The sequence below is a fragment of the Trematomus bernacchii genome, unplaced genomic scaffold (assembly GCF_902827165.1).
Source record: "Trematomus bernacchii unplaced genomic scaffold, fTreBer1.1, whole genome shotgun sequence".
Taxonomy (NCBI): Eukaryota; Metazoa; Chordata; class Actinopteri; order Perciformes; family Nototheniidae; genus Trematomus; species Trematomus bernacchii.
The window spans coordinates 2,855,375-2,878,980 of record NW_022987662.1 but is presented as its reverse complement, the minus strand read 5'-3'; the positions used below and the strand labels follow the sequence as shown (position 1 = coordinate 2,878,980).

The window sequence follows — 23,606 nt, the reverse complement described above, 5'->3', positions numbered from 1 at the left end:
CCTGAAGCGAACAGTCCTGATCCCAGACCTGCTCACTCTGCGGTTACTCACCGCTCAATACTGTCAGACAACGCTCTGCACGAAAAATCAAGTAAACCCACTCTGACGAGAAGCTGTAGTCACTGTATGAGAAAAAACATCATGACAAATTATATTGTTGTCTGTTCACCACGCAAGGCTGGACACATGAGCAATAATTGAAGATCAGAAGAAAAAAAAAAACAGCTGTTAATTTTTGAAATGATTTTTTTTAAATTTTTTAAATGATTTGCAAATGAGGTGTGTAGTTTTCTGGCGTTATGGCAATTGAATTCAGTTCTCAATAGTGGATTCATTAGAAGGAAAAACATGTGTTTAATATACTGTCATATCACATATACCATAAAACATATTATCTTTAATATTTGATATAACCATTTTCAATACATGATGGTGTGCTTCTCTCCAGCATATCTATCACTATCCCATTGGACTCAATGGTATGGCAAAACTGCCAGAAGTAGCTAAAATAAGCCTTTAAGATGTGTGCTTTATATAGCTTTCTAATTTATAAGAAGTATTTTAGTTTGTATCCTTGTAGCTCAAGATCATTAACATATGTAGCCTACAGATCAGAAACTCACAGAAGTCAAAAACTCCACAAATTGATACGGCATTTATTTATTTCAGAAACTTTAATACTGTGATCACTGCAAATGTCTTTTTCATACCTTTACATTTTACAAAGACAATGGACCCAGGATGTAAACAGTATTTCTATTCTATCAAACGCTTGGTCCTCTTGAAGGTTGTTAACCTCCGGTCAGAGCCAACCACTTCACGGGTTAGTTTGTTCTTCCAACGGATCAGCTTCGTGAAACCTTCCAGCAATCACCAAGCTCTCAGGCTGGAAATCAGCATCCCTACAGAGAAAACAACCTCAGGCGGCTCTGATCAGTGAAGCTTGAGGAAGAGGAGGGTACACGTGTTGAATAAAGTCAAGCACCTTCCTCTTGTCAGCTGGCAGGAAAACTACGGAGCAACACCAAGACACGACGGCACAGGAATGGATCGATTCACCTTTCTCAACACAACCCTTTTTATAAAACATTGTGCAAAGATTCTTAAAAACAAATTACAAAATGGAACATTTGAACATTCACATTTCCCTCTGAAAAGCACCAAAAACAAAGCGAACGGAACAAAATATGCACTGTGAAATAACATCTTTCGCTGGAGTCACTGGTTTGTTTATGTCTTTGTATAAGGTGGACAAATGTATAACATCCCACTCGATGCACACTTTTAAAGATGCGAGCAAAACATCTACTGCACAGTTCGTCATGTGGCCATACTTCATTTGAGATACAAAAACTAGAGCACTTTCCATGTACAATAAAATACCAAACATTAGTCATCATTTAAGCAAACTGTAGCTCTGAGCAATTCAAAACTTCCACCTATATATCTCGTTATATTGTGTGTAAGGATTTCACATTATTGGATGACTACTAGACTGCTTTTCACAACTGGCCGACTTCTTAAACTGTTAAAACAACTATATAATATCACCAAGCAAAACTATTGGGATGTTTTTTTATAATCCACAGATTTATATGAGATTCTTAAAACAGAACCGTCTTTTTTGTTATGACATGACACTGCTAAACTACAAAGCTGAATGTCAGTTATAGTAAACATCACATTTCTTTAGGCTCGTTTATATTCTCTTTACATTCAGACCGGGTGGCGTTCTGGGTTTAATTACATCGATTTAAGACACAAATTTACTTTTAAGAGATTCAAAAATTGGGAGCTTTTTATCAAACGTTTGATAGCACAGGACAGGGAAGGAGTTAAGGCTTTAACACCACGTTTGTGATCCGCATTTCCAACATAGACGACCTGAAGTAACCCCAGCATGCACCTGGCTGAGGAAACGCGCTGTCTCCTCGGGGTGTAAGTGGCTTTGTGATTTAGGGGGAACATTTCTATCAACACACTGTTATTACAGGGGCCAGCTGCCCTGAAAGATATACTGCATGTAGCTGAATGCAAAGGCACACACACACCGTCACATTTCCATACACTTCACACACACACATTCGTCCCTGCGTCTGGAGGCTGACGCGCCTGATTGTGTTCGGTGCAAATATTCATACGAAGAGAAGCCTCGCACCACAGACATTTATGAGGTCTACAACTGTGAGTATGAAGCCGATTAAAACTCAAATGTGTTTATTTTTCGGGATGAAAAAGACGAGCCTTTCCCTTTCATCTGTTCCCCAGGTGCTGTTTCAAAGGCACGTCCCTACTCTGAGAAAATGGCCTAAATAAGTGAGTGTAGGCATGGCTGATGTACATTCACACACTGACAACACACACTGCCACTGGCTCATCATGGGGCTTTATAATCTCACCATAGAAATACTTTTTGTTAAATTACTATTCCTACAAATACTGAACCTGAGGAAAACTATAGATGTTAAAATGTAAAACACACCTACATACACACACCTAAGGTTTGCTTCCTTTTATCTAAAATCCACCTTTGATTGTCTGTCAAAGCTGGCGTTTGTTTCCTGTTCTGCTTGTGTGTGTGTGTGGCCTCCCGATATCTGACTGATTGTTGGAGAGGCGTGGGGAAAATACAGAGTGACTGGCGGCACATTTAATAATCATGACATTTCCACTGGTCATCACTAGAGGGCACTGTAAGCAACACGACAGCAGGCTTGGGCACCACAAAACACAACATAATACAGAATAAAAAGCATATAATCAGAATTGAGAAAGAAAGCCATTTAAATAATATAGCTAGTGACCGTTTTTCTTGAGGAACTAAACACTGATGTCAGTTGTACTTTGACGAATAGAACAACTTGTTTATTTGAATTATAATACAATGAAATAAATTAACATAGGGGGAAAAAGTCCACTCTTACTTTTCCCTCCCAAAAAATGTCTCTGTCATTACTGGCTCTGTGTATTCCAGATGGGACGCTGCGCAGAGTCCTCTCCGTCCTTTTTCCTAAAGCATGATGTCTTCTGCTTTAACAGAAGAAGATGGAGGCTCTTGTGCAGCAGAGTCTTTTAAGTGTAACCTTTAAAATTTCTCCTCCCACATCACAGGTCTCCCTTATTCTTTTATGAGAGAGACAGGAGTCTTCCTATTGCTTTTAAGACACATACAATTTGGATGGACCAAAGCACTCTGGATTTCAGTCATGTTTGATGGCACCACTTGCCGATGGCTTATAAATACACTCCTCCGTCAGGTGTGGGATTGTGCTGACAGACAGGATGCAGTAATCCAGATCTGAGGGACGAAGAGGAGGAAAAATGCTGTACAAATCCATGTTTCCCTCGCGATCAGAGGCGACCTGCTTCCACGTCGGTGGCTGAACTTCCACCATCACCCTTCAGTGGTCAGAAACTTTAGGAAATGAAACTTCTTTACATGTGAAGACAACAAAAAGCTCTCCTTCGTCCAGTCAGAGGTCTTGAGGCTTCGGATTCATTATAGGTGTTTGTGTTACAGCAAACTCCAGCTGGCAGATTTGTCGCGTAGTACCTGTCGGACTCCGAGTGGCATTTCAGAGACGTCTTCTCTTAAGTCACATGGATCTCTCTGCTACCCTCTGCTGTGGCACAAACACTCTCCTCACCTCAGAGGAACAAAGATGAAAAAGCCAGATTTCTACTGCAGCTAGGTACGGTCCCTAAAAAGAGAAACACATCGAAGTGAGAAAGCATTTCAGGGGGGGGTCCACATCAGGAGGAGGTAAGGCTGACCTCTTCTGAAGGAGAAGGGAGGAGGAGAGCTTCCTCTTTGTCGCTATTTTATAAAATGATTTTGGCACAGCATAGTCTCTGGTCCCATTGGAGAGTAGAGGACAGTCCTTCATATTTACTTATTCTCATCCTGAGAAGTGTGGAGAGGGAGGCCGGTCACCAAATATCAGCTGTTGATGTATGAAGCCAAAGAAAGATGGGCGCATAAATCACGTCCAGGTTCTTCCCCTCTGGTCTCTGGCCAGTGTTGATGTGTGCATTTGTGTGCGTGCGTGCAAGAGTCAAAGTGTGCAGGGGGAGGGGGGGAGGAGGGGGGTCAGTTCATGTCGATGGTGTTGAAGACCCACTCTGTGAACTTCTTCAGCTTGGTGGCGGATGTCTGCGACTCCTCCTGCAGCCTCTGGTTGTCCTCCCACAGCCTCTTGACCTGCCCCTGCAGCCTCAGCTTCTCCTCACGCTCCTGAGGAGGGAGGATGGGGGACATTTATACAATTGAAGCAGTTTTTAAGCAGTGCAACCACTACTATTTAGAGATATTTATGGCTATTTTACTTGCATCCTTTGGTTACTATATAACGCTTTATGAACACACAGTTAGTTATACAGTTTTGTACATTTAACGTTTTTAGACTGTAAGTGTAAATATGCACATTGAATTTTATCTCGTTGCACTGTCATCGCTACTACCTCTGCTTTTACCACTCTTATTTCTTTATTTGTGTCTATTTTTTACTGCAGTGAGAGTTGCCAAAGACATTTTGTTGTACTTTGTATGATGACAATAAAATATATATTCTATTCTATTTAGAAGAAAACAATATTGCCGTGACTGAAAGGAGTGTCTTACAAATAAAATCACTGAACACTCAATATTTAACATCATCTCCCTACTCTGTTTAAATATAATGAACACTTTAAGTTTAGTGTTTACATAAAACGTCTCAGGTCTGCCGGCAATGAGTCGCACAGCAACAAGTTTTCAGATTTTATCACTTGACATTTTGAATACACAGAACAGAACATACATTTATATCCAGTTAAAGAAAACAATGAAACCCTCTGAGTTGTGCTTCTGGCTTCGGGGTGGTTGAATGAAGTGTAGCATACTAGTTTCCCAGTAGAAGCGGTTTGTTTGTGGAGCCTTTTCTGAGGGGATGGTTGAAAAGGACAGAGGGTGCTGTACGCTGTAAAACCCCCTGAGGCTAAATGGTGATTTGTGATAATAGTAAATAAAATCTGACTTGACTTGAATTTCCTGGTGTCGAACTGATCTACCGCTTACAACGTGAAAAATGCAGACGGGTTAATGCCTCCCAGTATTTCAAAGACAGCAGAGAATTTACTAAGAATTGCGTAAGAAATAAATCACAACCAGACTGCAGTGTTTTTGAGAGGGAAAAGTCTTCACTGTTTAGAGGTCGAAGTAGTTAAGAGGCGACAAAGTCTGCAACTAGCAGATGAAAAACATCAAACCTTAAAAAAAAGAACGTGACCTTCAGTTTTCACTCCTTTAGCTAAAAACTGGAGGAACTTAAAAAGTGTTCACTGCGGCTGCTTTTGATATTAAAATGCTGTGTAAATATCTGCTCTGGGGTCGTCTTTTGAAAAGTAAAACAAGATTTTTATAGCATAAATGAGGCGTCAAAAATAAGCAAGAATTGTTTGACACTGGAGAGTTAGTCTATATTATCATAGGGAGGTGAAACGCATCAAAAAACACAAATTGAAAACAAACAACAGGTCGCTTTTTAACACTCTGGACACAGTGATGGAAAGACAGCATGAGAGGATGGGAGACCATTTGCTTAGCTTTAACGATTCTGATCAAAAATACAAGAGTAAAATGTCACTCATTCTAGTGAGTCGAGTGAAAGGTAGCACCAATGAGCTGTAGAGCAGAAACAAATAAACAGTGGCAAGACCAAATATCTATTTACACCCCCTGCTGTTCCCTGTTCCGCTGGATGCAAATAAAGCATGGACTTTCATTCTTCATTCCTAGACAATTCTCTTTTAGCACAGAGTGAAGGTTGTACACATGCAGATAACATATCTCCATGAACTGCCAAAAAAGACAAATCTATAAATATGTATTCGTGCAGTAAGTGCATATGTGTGTGTGTTCCCCCTCACCCCCTCACCTTCTTCAGGTCCTCCTGCAGCATCTTCACCGTGGCCTCCAGCTTGGTCACCTTCCTCTCCAGCCCTATGTGACCCTCGCTGGGGATGAGAGAGACACAGAGAGGCATCGTTCATACTCACACTCTCTCCTTTGTGAATCTACTTATTTCTTGTGCACTTTTCTAGTTTTTAAATGCATTTCCTTGTACTGGTACTCACTGCGTGCCATGACAGTTAACAGCAATTTGCATTCAATTAATTAAGACCCAAAAGGACGTGAATGTATATGTATATGCCATTTTCTTAATGTCTTTCATTTTTTGTAAAGCACTTTGAATTGCCTTGTGTTGAAAGGTGCTATATAAATAAACTTGCCTTGCCTATAGCTTAAAAACACGATCAAATGAATGAATACAGTGATTTTTGCAGTGGTTTACTATGATAAGATTAAGTAGTGATCTATGTACTGTATTTTATTTAAAAAGAGAAGGCAAATCGTTTTTAATTTGAGTCTTATTTGGCTGCAAAGTGAACAAGCTGCAGTCTTGAGGTCACATGTGTACCCTGAATATTTCCTGTGTGTGTGTGTGGTGTTACCTGGACGAGGGCCGGGACAGAGGGGCCGGCTGCAGCTCGATGTGGGACTGCTGGGGGCTCGAGGCCCCGCTGCTCCGGTGGTTTGAATCTCCAAACACATAACTTCTCTGGACTGGAGAAGAGAGGAATAAACAAAAGGTGAAACCAAGACATAGTTATTTATACAAAAAATAAGTAGCAGGCGAAGGCAAATGCTTAACAAATTGAAATAATAATGAATGTCTATGCGTTATATATAAAACACATACATTGATATCCCACAATCAGGACTATCTAATCACTCTCCCTCTTGATTGACTCTCTGTTAGGCTGGTTTATATACTTTAATAAAGACAATGTGTGCATTTAATAGAATTTGTTAATACCGTAGTGTGGGTTTCTTTCAGTGTCAAACGTACTGGCCACGTCCACCAGGTGAGTCCACTCCAGAGGGCTTTCCCTTTCCTGGCCCTGAGAGGGGAGGGGCATCAGCTCCTGAGGGAGGGGGCCGCGGTGACGCTCCACCAGATCCACCAATGATGTGTCAGATGCTGAAAGGTCACCTATAAGCAGAGAGGAGTGGATGAAAGAGCTGAATGTTAAAGAACTTATTTTGCCATTATGTTTTTTTTACTCAAAGGGGGGCAGGCAGAAGGTACACATCCAGAACTTAAGCCAAAAATATTTACTATATTTATTTTGACACGACTTATTGTGCATTAATTAACCTCCTTGGGTTGCACTGTTGTCACAACATGGATACAATGGCCACACAATACAGTCTTTTAAACAATGATATAAAAATAAAAACATAAAAACAGCTGTTGAAAGTTAATAATGCTGCAACTAATGATTATTTTCTTTATCAATCAATCTGCTGCGTATTTCCTTAATTCACAGATTAATCATTTGGTGTACATAATCAGGGTTCCTGCAGGTTTCACCAACTCAAATGTAAGACTTTTTAAGACCACTTTGAATAGAATTTAAGACCTATTTCACGGCAAGAAAGTATGAAGGAAAATTGCTGTGAAAGAAGAAATACGTCCCATAATTACTTACATTAAGTAAATGTATTCATGTTCAACATAAGAACGATGACTGAACATAACAGCACACTGAACTGTGTTAGCGTGTTAGACAAAAAGTGTGTGTGTGTGTGTGTCAGTCAATAGTAAAACATTTCCCAGTTTCTAAAATCCATGTTAATTACTTTAGATCTGATGTTGTGTCAGTCTCAAATCCCAAATAGCTATTTTTTAATGATATATAACAGAGAAAAAAAAAGAAATCCCAGAATTCTAGTAATTTTTTGGGGCATTTTTGTTAGAAAAATTACATGATGATTATTTTAAATAGCTGGTAATTTGTCAATAGTCTTACCACTTATCACTAATTTGGTCAACTACACGCTACAGCTGTAACTGTGATGGATATATTGTGATTTTAAGGGTGCCCATTATCATCTGGCCGGGGACAACAGCTGGAAATTAGCAATGTTTGCTAAAGCTTCCCCATTTACTGTTTTGTGTGACAGTTGATCAATGGGGACTGTCCACGACACTATCAACAAATAAACTAAACTCCAGCTGCTATACCTACTTCCACTCTTCTAGAAACCTACACACTTACCGTGGAGTTTGACGCCCAGTTTATAGGAGGGGCCGTCGCAGGGGAACCCCGCGGGTGGTGGGTGAGCGTGGGAGGGTGGAGCAGCTGAAGAGGAGGTCTGCACCGAGCGCCGGTTCGGGCATGGAGTCTAAGAGGGGGGGGAGGCGCTGGCCCCGATAGATGCTCTCGTCTGAGAGGGTTCGATGCAGGGGCGATGGCGGTTCAGAGGCGGGATCTGCTGGGGTTTCTGCCCGTGCTGCACAGGGTGGGGAGGTGATGGGGAATGTTATTGTATTATTACTAAAATAGGATCCAACCAAATGCAATATGTGGATGAACCCCGAAAGAAAACAACCGCAGAAATACCTATTAGAAAACATAGTCCAGGTTATTTTTAAGCTATTTCTTTGTGAGTTTAGTAAGTAAAAAAACGTGTTGTCTAATTTTTACTTTGATATGTGCAAACTAAACCTAACATGTATGGTATGTAAGACGGATTGACGAATGTGGGGTAACTTTCTAAGTGAACCTGTCCTTTCGCAAATATTTAAAAGAGACACACATTAAGTGGTATTGTGTCAGGAGACGACTTCATTTACCTTGTCCAAATTAATCAACTTTACTCATTTTAAAGATTCACTGAAATATAAAAGGTGAAGAAACCTGATTAGCAACAGTTTTGTTATTTTAGGATTTGGTTATATGTGTCCATCAACCAGTTGTTCTTGTAAAAAGATTTTGGGATGCATATTTCTGCAGGCGTACCTTTTCCTTATGTCTGCGTGGTGGTGGAGGGCTGTCGGGGGAATTGTGTCTCTTTATGTCTTCCTCCATAGTGGATTTGGCGTGAGGCTGGGGCGAATGCATATCCCGAAGAGAGGGCCTGGCTGCTGGGACGGGAACAACCTCCACCCCCCCCTCTCCTGGAGACTTCCTAATACACACACAGACAGACAAGGCCGCACAGATTAACCCTTGTTTTGCACTTTCAAAAAAGTGACTCAGATTACATTACATTACATGTCACTTGTTAGACGCTTTACCCAAAGTGACTTACATACTCAATACTGTGGACAATCCCCACAGGAGCAATTTGGGGTGAAGTGTCTTGCCCAGGGACACAACGACATGCTGACTGCAGTGGGGTTTGAACCTGTGCCACACGCCTCCCTCAGATGTCCTTAGAAGACTAAATAAATTGTCCAAAACACTGCCATAAAATTATAAATGAAAAATATTTCCCCCTTTCATCAAGGTAAACTTTAACAAACTAAATTATCCTAACTTCCAAATATTCTGAATTCAAACCCCAATTAGCATTTTATTTACATAACGGCACTGTTGTTTGGTAACACACAAATGATAACACTGATAAATAATAGAGATATGTGTTCATTCAGCCTCAACAGCAGAGCATTTCACCACCAACTTGCATCCAGGTCGTGCCATTAATGTAATATCCTCTTCAACCACAAGGGGGGAATAGAGCAGTATGCATTTTCTTCCAGAAGATATTTAGTGCAGTACAGGGATTAAGTCATGTGGGTGGATAAGCAATGGGATCAACGCAGTGTTATGTCGCATCCCTATATTGAATACTGTCATAGTAAAGCTAGTAATGTTCAATTCTATCCCTCCTATATACATGCAGTGATGAAGAGCAGCACAACAACACTGCTTCATCACCATCACACGAATGCTACATTATCAGCTTTACAAAAGCCAATATGGATCCAGCATTGTTTTTGAATTAATTGGAGTATATTGTCCTTGTGTTAATTTTCCCACACCCTGAAGATAATGCTAGGTAAACCTTTTCAAATCCACTAGGAGCCGCTTGCTTGGAATATTGAATGTTTTAAGGGGCCACCTACTGAACCAATTTATTATAAACGTTGCCCAAACTTGTGGCAACATAAAAGTAATATAACTGTGTGTACAGTTTAAACCCACTGCCGTACTGCGAACAATAAATAAAGACCAACTGTATTGTCTAAATTCCTCCTTACTTGCGTGTGTCTCCAAAGTCGACAGAGTTGATGGTGGATCCGGGTTTCCTCCAGCCGATCAGGTACTTGGACTGAGCTCCCTGGCGGGGGTAGAAGCTCTTGGGCCCCGGGGACGAGGAGGAGGAGGACTGGGACGAAGGAGACGTTGTTGAAGAGGACGACTCGTCTCTCGGGGAGCTGTGGCCTGAGTGCCTGGAACTGATGGACCAAGGAGGGGAACACAGGGGGGGGGGGGGGTTACTCAATGCAGCTCAATACAACTTTGAGATACATGTGCTTTATTATTTCCATTATATGCCATTTCAAAAAACTACTCGACTACGCTAAGAGGGGGGCAAACTTTTTTTATTTTTTTTTAACTGAATTATAAGATAAGATGAGATGGAACTTTATTTATCCCCTGGGGGAAATTCAGGCGTTAATAGCAGCAACAGGGTCAGAGTTAAAAACAGGATTCACACAAGGTAAAAAAATAAAAGAATAATACAAAATGTTTTTAAAATAAAATGATAATGTGATAAAGTAACTGTTGAAACAAGATATCAAAGTAAAAAGTTGAGCAATTATGTTTGTCTGACAACATTAGTAACTAGATACAGACGCTTAATACCAAATATTTAACCACTCATAAAGTATGATGCATAATTGAGTAACATATCATTATTAGGCATGTAAAGTAGCATAAATTGCAGCTTTACCATCCGTAACATTCAAGAAGTAACACATAAATGCATCAGTATTATTAATCCATTGTAATATATATTATTCTGAAATAGGCCGTTTAGCATAATGAGTACTATTACTTTTGGTACTACAAGTACATTAATCCCCCTAATCCCTGCTCCGCCACTTTAGCAGAATACAAATGCGTTTGAAATGCCGGACAGATGACGGGTCGTGAACTGTAACTCCATCTGAAGCTGTGAATTAAGACTCGCTCAAACAGGAAGCGCGTGACGCTGGAGTTCTCTCGGCTGTGGACACCAGTTCAGCTGTGAAATGTTGGACACGTGTTTCACATTTCCTGAGGCCTAATGTGGAAAGATAAGAGGGAGTACAGAATTGCTCCCGCACTTGGTTTCCAGGAGAGACTTAGTGTGTGTTCTTCTTGGGCCAAGAAATATTGGCGTAATGAGAGTTGGAAACATTCAGCAGAGGTCAGGAAAACACGGCACGCCTGTTTGTTTGTTCAACAGAATATATCAAATACCCAATTTGATGGCAACTTGGTGGCAGGGGTCAAGGAAGAAGGCAATTTTGGAGCAGATCTGAATCACATGGCAGATACACAAAAAAATGTTCACTCATGGAAACAGCCTTGGTCTGCACAATAAGTGCTATTCTCCTTTTTGTATGAATCACATGTTTTTTTTGTTACTGCCCAAAAGTATGTTTTCTGCTATTATTAAGAAATGATCAGATGGCTGTTATTCAGTCTGACAAGAAATAGGCTTATTTCTGACGTTTTTCATCATATTTTAGTATTAAGTTTTAAGTATTTTATTTATTTATTCAAAAGCTTTTGATACTGTTTACATCAGCCTCAAGCTAGATACTGTTATTTTCAAGGTGAAAGGTAAAGTATAAGTAATGTAACCGAGCAGTTGGTCTCAAGGAAGATACATGTGTTACTTCATATAGGATATATTAGAACCACTGAACACTAGAAGTAGTGAACCATACTTTAAGTCTCAAACCCACAGACTGACCTGGAGTGTGACCCGGCTTCGTTCAGGCTGAAGGTGCTGCTGTCTCTCACCAGGAGGTGAGTGGGGGGGCTCCGGCCGGTCCCCTCCAGGCTCCTTTCTCCTGGAAGGCCCGGGGACTCTGCTGCAGCCGGAGACCTCTCCAGCATCCTGCGGCCCCCCTCGGTGGGGCTGTGCCACGGAGACACTGATCTCTCCCTGCTCTCCCTGCTCTCCCTGCTCTCCCGGCTCTCCCTGCTCTCCCTGCTCTCCCGGCTCTCCCTGCTCTCCCTGCTCTCCCGGCTCTCCCTGCTCTCCCTGCTCTCCCTGCTCTCCCTGCTCTCCCTGCTCTCTCTCCCTCCGCTGGGGGCCAGCAGGGAGGTGGTGCTGCCGTGATGGGAGTGGGGGTGTGTGTGGTGGGAGGCTCCAAAAGAGCTGGTGTCGATGCCGCTGTCGGCCGACGCCCCCTGCAGGTAGCCTCCTCCCCCCAGGCCGTTGGGCTCCGGCTCTCCTGCCGGCTCAGTGCTGGTTCCTCCACCCGCTCCCATCTCGTACCATTTGTCGCTGTCGCTGTGGCCCCCGCTGGAGGCGGTGCTGGACAGAGTGTTACTGCTGGAGTGCCCGGAGTAAGGGCCGTCCGACTGCCAGAACAAACAGAAAGGAAATGAGTGAGGGAGAATTCCATGTGTGTGAAAAAATCTGTTTTCTTTTTATTTGGTGACTTTAAGATTACAATGTGACTAACTACAACAATTACATTTTTCCCATATGCCAGAAGCGATGCAGAAAAACCTTAATAAAAACAAACAAGTGATCTGAGCCCCAGAGGATGATGGGTACTTGTTGGGAAAATACTGAATGTTCCTTCTATATCAGAGTAGCACGTGATAACAGAGGCCCTACGTAGCTGTGTACGTAGCCGGATGTATGACTACATGGATGACGCTCATGAGACACTGTGTTGAAGTCATGATAGCTATGTTCCTAAGATTGGTGACACAGCCCCTAGAGAGATAGCCATATGACTGTCATGTGTATTGCTTACGCAGGTCTTAGCTAATCTTTACTAATGTCAGAATACTGCTTTGAACCAGTATTCTTCCATCTTGTTGACTGTAACACCCTCTCTTGTATATAAGCATATCAAGGACTCTACTCTGGGAACTATTTGTCCCACGCAGCCCTGTGTGTGATGACTACTTCCATTCTTGCAAGGATAATAAATACATGTATCCTGATATTGAAAACCAAGCCGGTGACGAGTGATATTTTTCCAACAGTACTGTACGATCAGAGTGGTGGTGTAAGTAAAAGTGTCCTGACCTGGCTGCCCTTCTTCGGGGACACGTGGATGACCTGCTCCTGCCTCTGGATGCGGGGAGCTCCAGAGTAGCCCTGACCCGACTTGGAGACTGGAGACTCTGCAATAAATAGACCAAAAAAACTGATGTTGGTGAAAAACACATGAACAAACCCTGAGGTACAAACAGATGTTTTCCTCTGTGCTCACTTGAGTGTATTTTGCTACGACAGAACTCTTGCTTCCTTGAGGTTTATAACGATTGTTGTTTTAATCGTGTCTCTACCGTGTGCATAGAATAAACCCAGATCACTTGTCACCTAATGCAACGCACATCAAACAGAGCATTTGTCCACAGACGGCTGGCTCTGTTTGTTCTGGGCAGGCTGTTGACGGTGGGGTAATGTGACGAGGTGTCCTGAAGCAGAACTGGGGTTATAAATGGTACTGTTATGTAATTGTGTACATGTTATGCAACAAAGACACACAGAATAAGCAGCTAATGACCACAGCACCATTAGAGTTAGAGCTAAGGGGGGTGTCGTAACATCTGCTGGGGTGAATCCAGAAATATAGTGACTCCCCACCCTTCACGTAGAATATTCATAACCTTGCTTGGCTTCCTCTTCATCGCAGCTCAAAGGGCTCTGCACTAATTAGAGACAGTTGCATGTGTGCATGCCTGTGCATATGTGCATAATGTGACAACAGTATAAAATACATTCCCAACACCTTGGTGGATTGTTGTGTGCACTCCTGTGAGCATTGTTAAACTAAAACACCTTTAAGAGGTCGCAAATCTCTGCATCTCACTATCCAAAGCATGAATGAATCATAAACGTGCCAGGTTAATAAAAGAAAATGAAGTACATTGTTTATTTAATAGTAGAGGAATAGACATATCGTGAATAGTTGCACCTTTAATGGCGACGTAATCCCTGTGCTTGCACCAGCGTTGAGGTTGTCTGTCAAAAAGCAGTATTCTTACAATACAGTTTTTATATCTTGGCCGAGCTTTCCTGCAGAAACACTTATTTGTGTCTCCGTTTACTTTCTTTTGTCAATGAAATTAATCACCGGGTCTGTTGTTTTGGAGAACCGGAGACCACCGGTAATGTTTCTACTCCTGGTAAAAAAAAACCTCCGTAAGAAATCCTAACTTTAATAGGTTGACACTTGACAGCAATGACAAACTCACACTACTCCACAATTTCATTAAACATCTTTTGTAATTATTTAGATTGAAAGACCACCAGTGGCAGAAAACGACATATTGTGAGTTAGCGTCAAGTAATGTCCCATTCGAATGTGACAGGAATTGGGAGATCAAAAGTGAGTATTCTGCCCTCTACATGACTTGGGTTATTTCTGGACGGCGCTCGGCCACATCATCATTGCTCCGGACTAACGGGTCAAGGGGGTAAATGGGAGGAAGAGGAAAGGACATCATCTCAAACCACAGAGAAAGCAGAATAGGGCTTGACAGTTGGCGAGCCTACATTGTTCCACCCTGACCAATAGAGACATAAGTGCTACAAACAACCACAAAATGAGAGACTAAAGCTGTTCTCTGGGATTTCGGCGGTCAGAAACAGGTTAAGGCTGAAATTAGGCCGGTCAAAAATCAACCAGAGAAACATCCGGCTGGGATTTAGAGGAGCGGCAGAAGAGAATGTGTTTCTTGTGGCTTTCAGAGAAAACAAGAAGAAAACTCCCAGAAAACATTTCATGCGTGAATACTAAATGAGAGCCAACGTACAAGAGAATAGAAAGATGAATGAGAGGCTAACATAAGTGGCATTTGTGAATGAGGAACAGCCTGGAGGAAAAAGAGAGGAAAAGCACACAAAGAGAAGGTTGGCCAACTGTGTTGACACAGGAAAGAAAATAATTTCTCCCCCTTTCTCTTCCTACGTTAGTAATATAGAAAGGAGTGACAAGTGACAAAGAGAAAGCCATTTACTTTAATGAGATCACTACTTGATCTCAATTCCCCCATTCAATAATTTCTTTTCGCTGCATCATTATCTTCCCACCTTGCAGAGACATTAAGACCCGCTCTGTGACGGCAACATAATTCACAGCCTGCAGAGGAGGTGGAGGAAGAGGAGGTGGAGGAGGAAGAAGAGGGGGTTGTGGATGCTGTCGGCACGCAAAACTGTCACTGGCAGACGAGGAGGCACACACAAACTCCATTCACACACCTTTCTGGCTACCTGTCACATCAAAGGATTTACTAATATGGATGCGATGTGCCTCCCCTCCCCCGCTATTCTAAAGTCAAGTGCCTTCATCACACACACACACACACACACACACACACACACACACACACACACACACACACACACACACACACACACACACACACACACACACACACACACACACACACACACACACACACACACCACACACACACACACACACACACACACACACACACACACACACACACACACACACACACACACACACACACACACACACACACACACACACACACACACACACACACACACGTCCCTATTATAATCACCTGTTGACGTTCGATCAGCTCCTCCCCCTTCCTCCATTCTCGACCAATTAGGAGTAGACTTTCCACTGGACCCGCCCTCTCCAACCACATCTCGTCTGTCCCCGGACATCGGAGAGTGGCGGCTGCCTGCAAACCTGTTGAATAAGCAGACAAATATAGCTTTTATTCTGCTGTTTTATCAGCTAAATGTGTGTTTCCAGCTAAGAATAACACGCTAACAGATCATGAAAGAGATTACATTTGACCAAAGGCTGTAGTGGGTGGAAGAAGAAAAGAAAAAAGGGCATTAAAATATACAAAGACACCATCGCTATCACCTCACTCTCCTACACTGTTGTGTGTAATACAATGTTACAACTGTGGAAATTAATAAACCAGCGTCATGAATTAAAACTCTAGTAAAAATAGTGTTACAAAATCTGTGAATTCATTGTATTTTGTTAGAAATATATTATGCTTTATTAACCCTTGTGTTGTGTTCAAAAGCTGTTACCGGCGTTCATGGTGTTCGTGGGTCAATTGTCAAAATTGGGTCAACCATGATTTATTTCAGTCCAAAACACACACAAAAAATGACTATCATCCAATATTGTTTTAACTACATGTTATGGCCCCAAACACACTACACCACATATTGCACACGTGCATGTGTGTGTTCAGGTTCAAGTGTTAGTGTACATATTCTTTGAGAAAGGTGGAGTTCCCGTGGGGGGAGGGGGGCAGAGGGAGGGGAGACCAGGTGCATGTTGCAAAAAAGTATTGTTACAGTGGATGAAGGGGGTGGGGGAGGGGTGTCTGAAGTCAAAGATGAATCTTGATTGGGCCAAATTTGACCCCGAGTGACCCACAACAATTCTGCTGGGTCTCCCCAGACCCGAATACCAAATTATACACTTTCTTTTTTTAAGAGACCTTCAGACTTGGCAAAAATGGTCCAAATCAGTTTTGTAGAGTTTATGTGGAGGATATCATGAAGCCTTGTTCCCATAAAAAAAAACTAGAGCGTAGTTATTATATCATTTTAACTTGAAACGGGTCACGGGAGACCCGAACACAACATAAGGGTTAAAGGAACAATTATACTGCACTGTTACATTTATATTTGTATTTCGTATAAGTCTTATCCTATTTGAGCTTGTTTAGCTTGTTCTATCTTGGCTGTTTTGAATTTGTTTACCGGTAAATGTAATTTTATAATGTGTTTATTTTTGCACTTTGTCTTATAGATTTCTTAAATATCTTTTGTAAAGCACTTTAATTGCCTTGTTGATGAAATGTGCTAAGTAAACTTGCCTTGCCTCAAATTGAAAACTGAGTATATGTCTTTGTAACACTTTATTGCATCAGCTCATGAACACGCAATCATGGAAGTTAACAGATACATTCCCTCAAAAAACAGGAAGTACCTCAAGGCAGCGTTATACTAAGGGAATTAGTGGCTAAAGATATGCTTTTAACGATATATCTTAATTAGCATAAAACAATACTGAATCCCAGCCACAGAAACCCCCCCCCCCCCTTCCTTACTGCTCAGGCATGGACTTCTGCCTCCAGTGAGCAGAGCTCCCCGAGGCGTCGCTGGAGCAGGACAGGTTGCTGGGAGAGCTGCGGTTGTGAGGGGAGCGACCCAGCGCCATGGCGGAGGCCAGGCTGTAACTCTCACAGCCCGGAGACATCCTGGAGGAGAACAAACACGTGCACATACAGGAAGTGTGAGAATCTACAGGCATGTGGAAATGGAGGATAAACACAGCAAAGCGTTGAAGGAGCAAAATGTTCCAATTTGTTCCTTCAGAGGAAATTCCATTGATTGCTACTTCCCACGCATTCTGGAGGACATGAATACTTAACACCCGGCGGCTGAAAAATCAGCTTCCAACCCGACGGCTGGCTTTTGTGTGCTTTGTTGATACACTAGCTTGCAGGATTTGCTTTGAATGTTTCATTTCAAGAGGTTCAAAATGTGTTATTTTAATGAAGAAATAAAAGCAGTAACACTTTAGTTTGTATAACTTGCCTACAAATGGTTTATTTATAACATCTCACAACCATACCTACTTATATCGTCATATTTAAGATATAGATGATCTGTTAAACCTCTTCAGGCAAAGCAACACAGTTGAATCGATAAGCTTTTAGAATGTTAAAAATACTAACAATAAATGATGACTAAAAAGAAACTCACACAAATACTTAACCAAGGTTTAGCTGATGAGACTTCTGGCATAAAAATCCACATTTTCCAGCTGAACTGTACATTGTAAATCAGGGGTGTCCAAACCTTTTTCACTGAGGGCCACATACAGAATAATATACAAAGGGCTGGGCCACTCCCTAGAGGTGAGGTTCGTGTCATTAGTTAAGTTAAACTCTCCGTAGGGTTCCATTGGTTTTGTTTGCAGCTCATTCCTTGAAACAGAAGCCTCAGATTGTTGCTAATAAGTGGAAATGGGAAGGGTGTGTTTCAAGCTTGTTCTGCAAATAAGTGATTCGGCTTTTTCAATATCATCTAAGATTTTATAGAAAATCTTCTCAACTTTAATGTATTTGAAAATGTATTAGTAACACATAAAATATATTTAAGCAATAGCTCACGACAGGCCGTGGTATATGGTCATTATATCACAGCTAAGGGGCGTGGTTTGGCCCGACGCGAAGCATGCAGTTTGTTTTTCAGCCCAACTGTATACAGTTAAATCGACCGGACTTCTTTCTGCAGATGTGAGCGTCCTTAACAACGGTCAATAAGTCCTTGCTGCACATTATCCCTTACATGTTTCCATCTTAAGCGTTGTTAGTTAGTTAGTTTCATAACGGACGTAATGTAACAGTTGTAACGGTTGTAGCTTTTCTCAGACGCGGAGGGATACTGACTTGTTGTGAAAAGTAACTACAATTCTACCCGTGATATACGCTCATTATATCACGACTAAGAACCAATCAGATTGCTTGATTTGACTTGTCCGTTTTATAATTTTAGATATATTTAAGATGTTATATATAAGACAAGCACCAGTTTGGGCCATATTCCATTTTACTTTTAGAATTTCCCTGAGGGCCAATTAGAAATTGACCCCGGGCCATAGTTTGGACAACCCTGTTGTAAATCCTCTTCCCCTTCTCATATCAATATTTGTATTAAATGAATCAGAATCTAGCCGTGGAAGGGGCTCTGACCTCTTGGTGTCGAGGGGCCGGCCGTCACTGCTGACGCTGCGCGGGATGACGGCCCCTCGCTCCAGCCTCTCTGCAGACAGGGTCTTCCCCCCGGAGCTGCCCAGGCTGATGGCCCGGTTGGGGGTGTGCGGCTGCGGCGAGGCGGTCAGGGACTGCTGGGGGCTGCTGGACGTCCGCTGCCACTTGTTGTTGTTGTTGCGGAACGGGAACTTGTATTCGAAGGAGCCGCTTTCGCCGCTGCTGCTGCTCTTATAATCTGACGCAGGCATCCGATAGAGCTCTGAACAGCCCCTGTGGAAAGAGAGGGGGGGGGGGCGTTTCGTTTGAGAAGACAGTGATGTGGGTTTTTCTAACATTGAATGACAAAAATAATGCAAAGAAGAATATTTGCATATACATATATTTCTTAATTTCTGGGTACCCTGTTTTTTCACTTGGTCCCTTAAATGAATGTGCCACTGAACTTCATGTATAAAAAGGTGAGCAATCATGTTAACTGCACTCCAGATAACTGAGAAATTAATTAAGAAATACATGGTAATTAAAAGTACTTAAATATATATTTATATTTTTAGGAGCCAGCTCTTATTTGGATTGTATTTATTCTCATTTAATTATTGTAAGATTGTTTTATTCAGTGCTGTGTTTATTGACTTCTGTTGATGTTGAGTGTTTTAAAAATCACAAAGTTATGTTTTGCCCTGTTTATAAACCGGATGAGCAGTGAGTATAGTTTTGTATTGTTTGTTTGTTTGTTCACTTTGTGTTAACTTTTCAGTATAAAAAGTGCCATGTAAATAAAGTTGACTGATTGATTAAAGCAAACAGCTTGCGTCCCGTCCTACCTGCGTGGGGTGGCGTCATCATGTGGCGGGATGATCACAACCCGCACTGCCACTGAGGTCCGCAGGACGTCAATCATCTGCTCGTGGGTCAGCGTTGCTACGGCAACTTTGCAGATTTCCACCAATCGGCTTCCTTGCCTCAGTCCTGCCTGCCAGGCGTATCCATACGGCTCCACCTGTTGAAAACAAAGTTTGATTGCATTACAGCTGTCGGGGTGGGAAGCTTCATTATTCAAACAGTGATATTTAAGATAGTGAAAGGGAAAATGTAGTTTAAGGTAATGTAATAAAGTGCAATGATAATGTTTCTGTCTCCACATAATTGCTTGTTATATATCATGGTGTAACACCCTGCAATACTGATTATTGTTATACTGATTTTGAACGCAACAAGGTGGCAACAAGGCCACTTTGACTCTCTGCACTTTGCAACAAATGACTCATTACCAATACAACTCTTTAAAGATAAAACAAGGAATTAATCCAATAAAATAGCAATTAAAAAGGACAGAACATCCCAGCAACAGGTGGAGTAAATCTAATTAAGCATATCCACTCTCTTCAGGGTAGAAATGTGCTTCACTCAAATTAACTTGATTGTTTTATAGTTCATTTTCAGAGGAACATCTGAGTTATGTGCGGATAGATACCTCAGCCACGATGCCCTCGTAGTTCACGTGGAAGCCGAGCTGCCCCAGGCCATTTCGACGGAGCGTCATCTCTGATGTCTCACAGCCTTTAGTCAGGAACTTGACACATGAAAGATGCACAAGGTAGAGATCAAAGATTAATTAACACATATTAGATAAGAGAGATGATGAAAAAAGAGCAAAACAGGTCAAGAGGCAGGTGGAGGAAAAGTGATCTTAATAGGGTAGATAGCAATAAAGCTACCAAACACAATGTGCATATGTGCTTCGACCTACAAGTTGAAAAAGAGATTTTTTGAATAATTTAAGAGATCCCTTAGAGATTTATAGCCATAAATAAAGAGTAATTAGTGCTCCAGCTCACACACACACACACACACACAACACACACACACACACACACAACACACAAAACACACACACACACACACACACACACACACACACACACACACACACACACACACACACACACACACACACACACACACACACACACACACACACACACACACACACACACACACACACACACACACACACACACACACACACCACACACACACCCACACACACACACACACACACCACACACACACACACACACACACACACACACACACACACACACACACACACACACACACACACACACACTTCTTTCTTGCTGAAACACTTTAGGAGACCCTTTTGGACTTCATGTTGTTTCATGAAGGGATGCGATATTCAGGCGGGGATTGCTGTGAAGTGGCTGTCCTTCTGGGACAGGGAGTGAGGTAGAAAAGCTTAAGATGATTATTTAGGGACTAAGAGCCCAAATCGCTTGTCAATCATCATCTGACAAAGAATCTGTCAAAGCCAATCATAATTCCAGACTCATTTTAATTATGGTAACTCACTTATCCCTCTCTTCCTCCCTCTAATGAGTCTCCTGGCGACTTCAGGGCACCTTCCTTGCATTTTTTCTTTTTCTTTACACAGCCTTAGCAAAAGCTTTATTGAAGTCAAACTCACAAGGGTGCGTGAATAAATCATGCTGAAGACTGGCAGCTGATAGGAATTGTTATGATGCTCTCTGATGTTTCTGAATGTGTGCGTGGGAGAGAAGGAGTACAAGAAAAAAGGGAACGATAAAGAACAAACAGCGTATGAAAAGAGAGCAAAGAGAGGAGAAGAGAGAGAGAGGGAGACGAGTGGCCCAAGGCCTTCCCTTTCTCTCCCTGGCACCGAGGTAGTCCTAACGATTGAAGATTAACGCCAGATGCAGAAAATGCAACATGAAAGTTATACATTTCTGAGTCCTGAGCCAATTAACACTATGTGTGTTTTTAAATTATGTTTGTATACTTGTGAGCGAATCAAAGAGGGTGGACTCCATCCAGGTTACGTAAACATTGTAAAAAAAAACATCACACACACACACAATTTGAAGATAGGAAGAGGCTGGGGAAATGAATGTATTCTAAAGCACTGATGATTGCATAAGAATACACCTTTTTTTTCTAACCAGTTTCCATGGAAACAGATAAGGAAGAGCTAGCACTACTTCAGTGTGTGTGTAGGTGTGTGATGAGCCGTTAGGAGTATGATGTCCAGAGGTGTTTCTGAGGCCCCGGCCACACAAGGACGATAACGGTCGTATCTGCTACAGTTCACTATCAGATAGACGGTTCGTACAGGTTTAGGTACGTGATCAATGGCAGCCAACGGCACTCTTACACATTCAATTGGTTTTCCTCAGTATTTGGTTTTCACACATGAATGAAAGTATTTTTAAATAAACTTTTACCAAATCCTCCTGACAATGGTGATATGATGACATATATGTTTTTCTGCCTCACCCCAGTGCCACTCTGAGCATATGCAATTTTCTATGCAAGGAAAACAACCAATCAGATCCGAGGAGTCTCAAACACAGTGTCAATCACTGCGCCTGAACTCCCATCAGGCCATGTCGGCCTCGTGTGGCCGAACCGTCTATCTGATGTCAAACTAGGCAGTGCGAAAACATGAGTCAAGATTATGTTTTATGTTTATGACTCAAGCATTGTCTATTTTTCACCTCAAATGTTTTCAGAAGCATATTTAATGTACTGTTAAACTGTTAAATTAGCAAGTTTGCTCTAGCCGGTGAACAGTGCTTGGTTTCTAATTGTATATCCTAACAGTAAACTCAAATAAGTTTCGGAAAACTTTTTAGGAGAGAAATGCACGATGCAGTAGTCTATCAGTAAAAGTTTACTCTCTAATGCACTCACGTCAGGATATAGTGACAGCTTCAGCAAACCCAACAAAAACTTATTTTTAATAAAGTCACTAACTCGAGTCTGCATGTTTGTCAGAGCCTTTCTTTTGTGTCTTCAGTGTCTCAACTACATGGAGTCTGGTTAATTTGAAATTGAAAGTGGAGCAACCCATAAGCAGGTAACAGAGGCCAAAAATGTCAGCACTGAAACTATATCATGTTAAATCTCATGTCAAGTAAACTTGGCACGAACTGAGAAAGTTTTGATTGACGGGACCACCAATACATGTCAATCATTGACTTGAAAATTGTTCAAACAACTACTAATTTATCATGCAGAAAACGCAATATCTTGGCATGCTAAGCCGGCATGCTAAGCTAACGTCTCACCTCGAGACGTTTGACGACCTCTTTGAAATCCTCCGTGTTGTTACTGATACTCCTCAGAGACACACTTTCCCCGCGCTCGTAGAATATCCTCAAAGACGCAGGGCTGCTCGCCGTCCAGCCGATCACGTCCTTAGCGGCGCAGTTAAACACCACAGCCTTGGCCCCCTGGTCCAACAGGATGAGGAAGTCATTGGAGACGGCCAGCAGGGCCTCCAGCTCCCCCCCCGTCCCGTGGTCCTCCACCTGGACGAGCCAGGTGACGGCCCCCAGGCTGCGCAGCTCTGCTCCTCCATACGGCCGGCTCTTCTCCTTTTTCTTGTGCGCCAGCGAGATGAAGGGGAACTTTCCGGAGGGGTCGATGGGAGTGCTGGTGGTGTGGCGCTCGGCCAGGTCGCGCAGGTACTCCTGTCGCGTTCGGGTGGCCATGGCGCGGAACTTCTGCGACTTGTGGGCGGCGTTTTCTGCATTGATGACCTTGGCCAGCAGGAAGTCCCGGAACACGGAGGATTTGGGAAAGGTCACGTCTTCTGGGATGGGAGGACCGAATGAGGGCACATCTTTGGAACGAGTGACGGCCACACTAAAAGAACAGAGGATCAAACCAGGCAGAGAGAAAGAAGAATAAAGAAAAGATGGGAGGAGAGAAGAGAAACATTTTTTGTTAACAAATCAGTTGCAGTATTG

The 23,606-nt window shown here is 42.3% G+C and overlaps 1 protein-coding gene across 1 annotated transcript in view; it reads right to left on the bottom strand.

Moving 5' to 3' along the window:
- Positions 1-644: 644 nt before the first annotated feature.
- The window catches only part of sipa1l1 (signal-induced proliferation-associated 1 like 1), an 86,772-nt gene continuing 63,810 nt past the window's right edge, over positions 645-23,606 (bottom strand). Inside the window, 17 exon segments of the mRNA XM_034135597.1 lie at positions 645-4,234; positions 5,916-5,994; positions 6,493-6,604; positions 6,858-7,034; positions 8,104-8,134; positions 8,136-8,293; positions 8,296-8,338; positions 8,848-9,016; positions 10,092-10,289; positions 11,801-12,417; positions 13,100-13,197; positions 15,616-15,749; positions 17,143-17,292; positions 18,793-19,083; positions 19,638-19,813; positions 20,288-20,386; positions 22,923-23,502. Coding sequence (XP_033991488.1) covers positions 4,091-4,234; positions 5,916-5,994; positions 6,493-6,604; positions 6,858-7,034; positions 8,104-8,134; positions 8,136-8,293; positions 8,296-8,338; positions 8,848-9,016; positions 10,092-10,289; positions 11,801-12,417; positions 13,100-13,197; positions 15,616-15,749; positions 17,143-17,292; positions 18,793-19,083; positions 19,638-19,813; positions 20,288-20,386; positions 22,923-23,502 — 3,256 coding nt within the window. The 3' untranslated portion in view covers positions 645-4,090.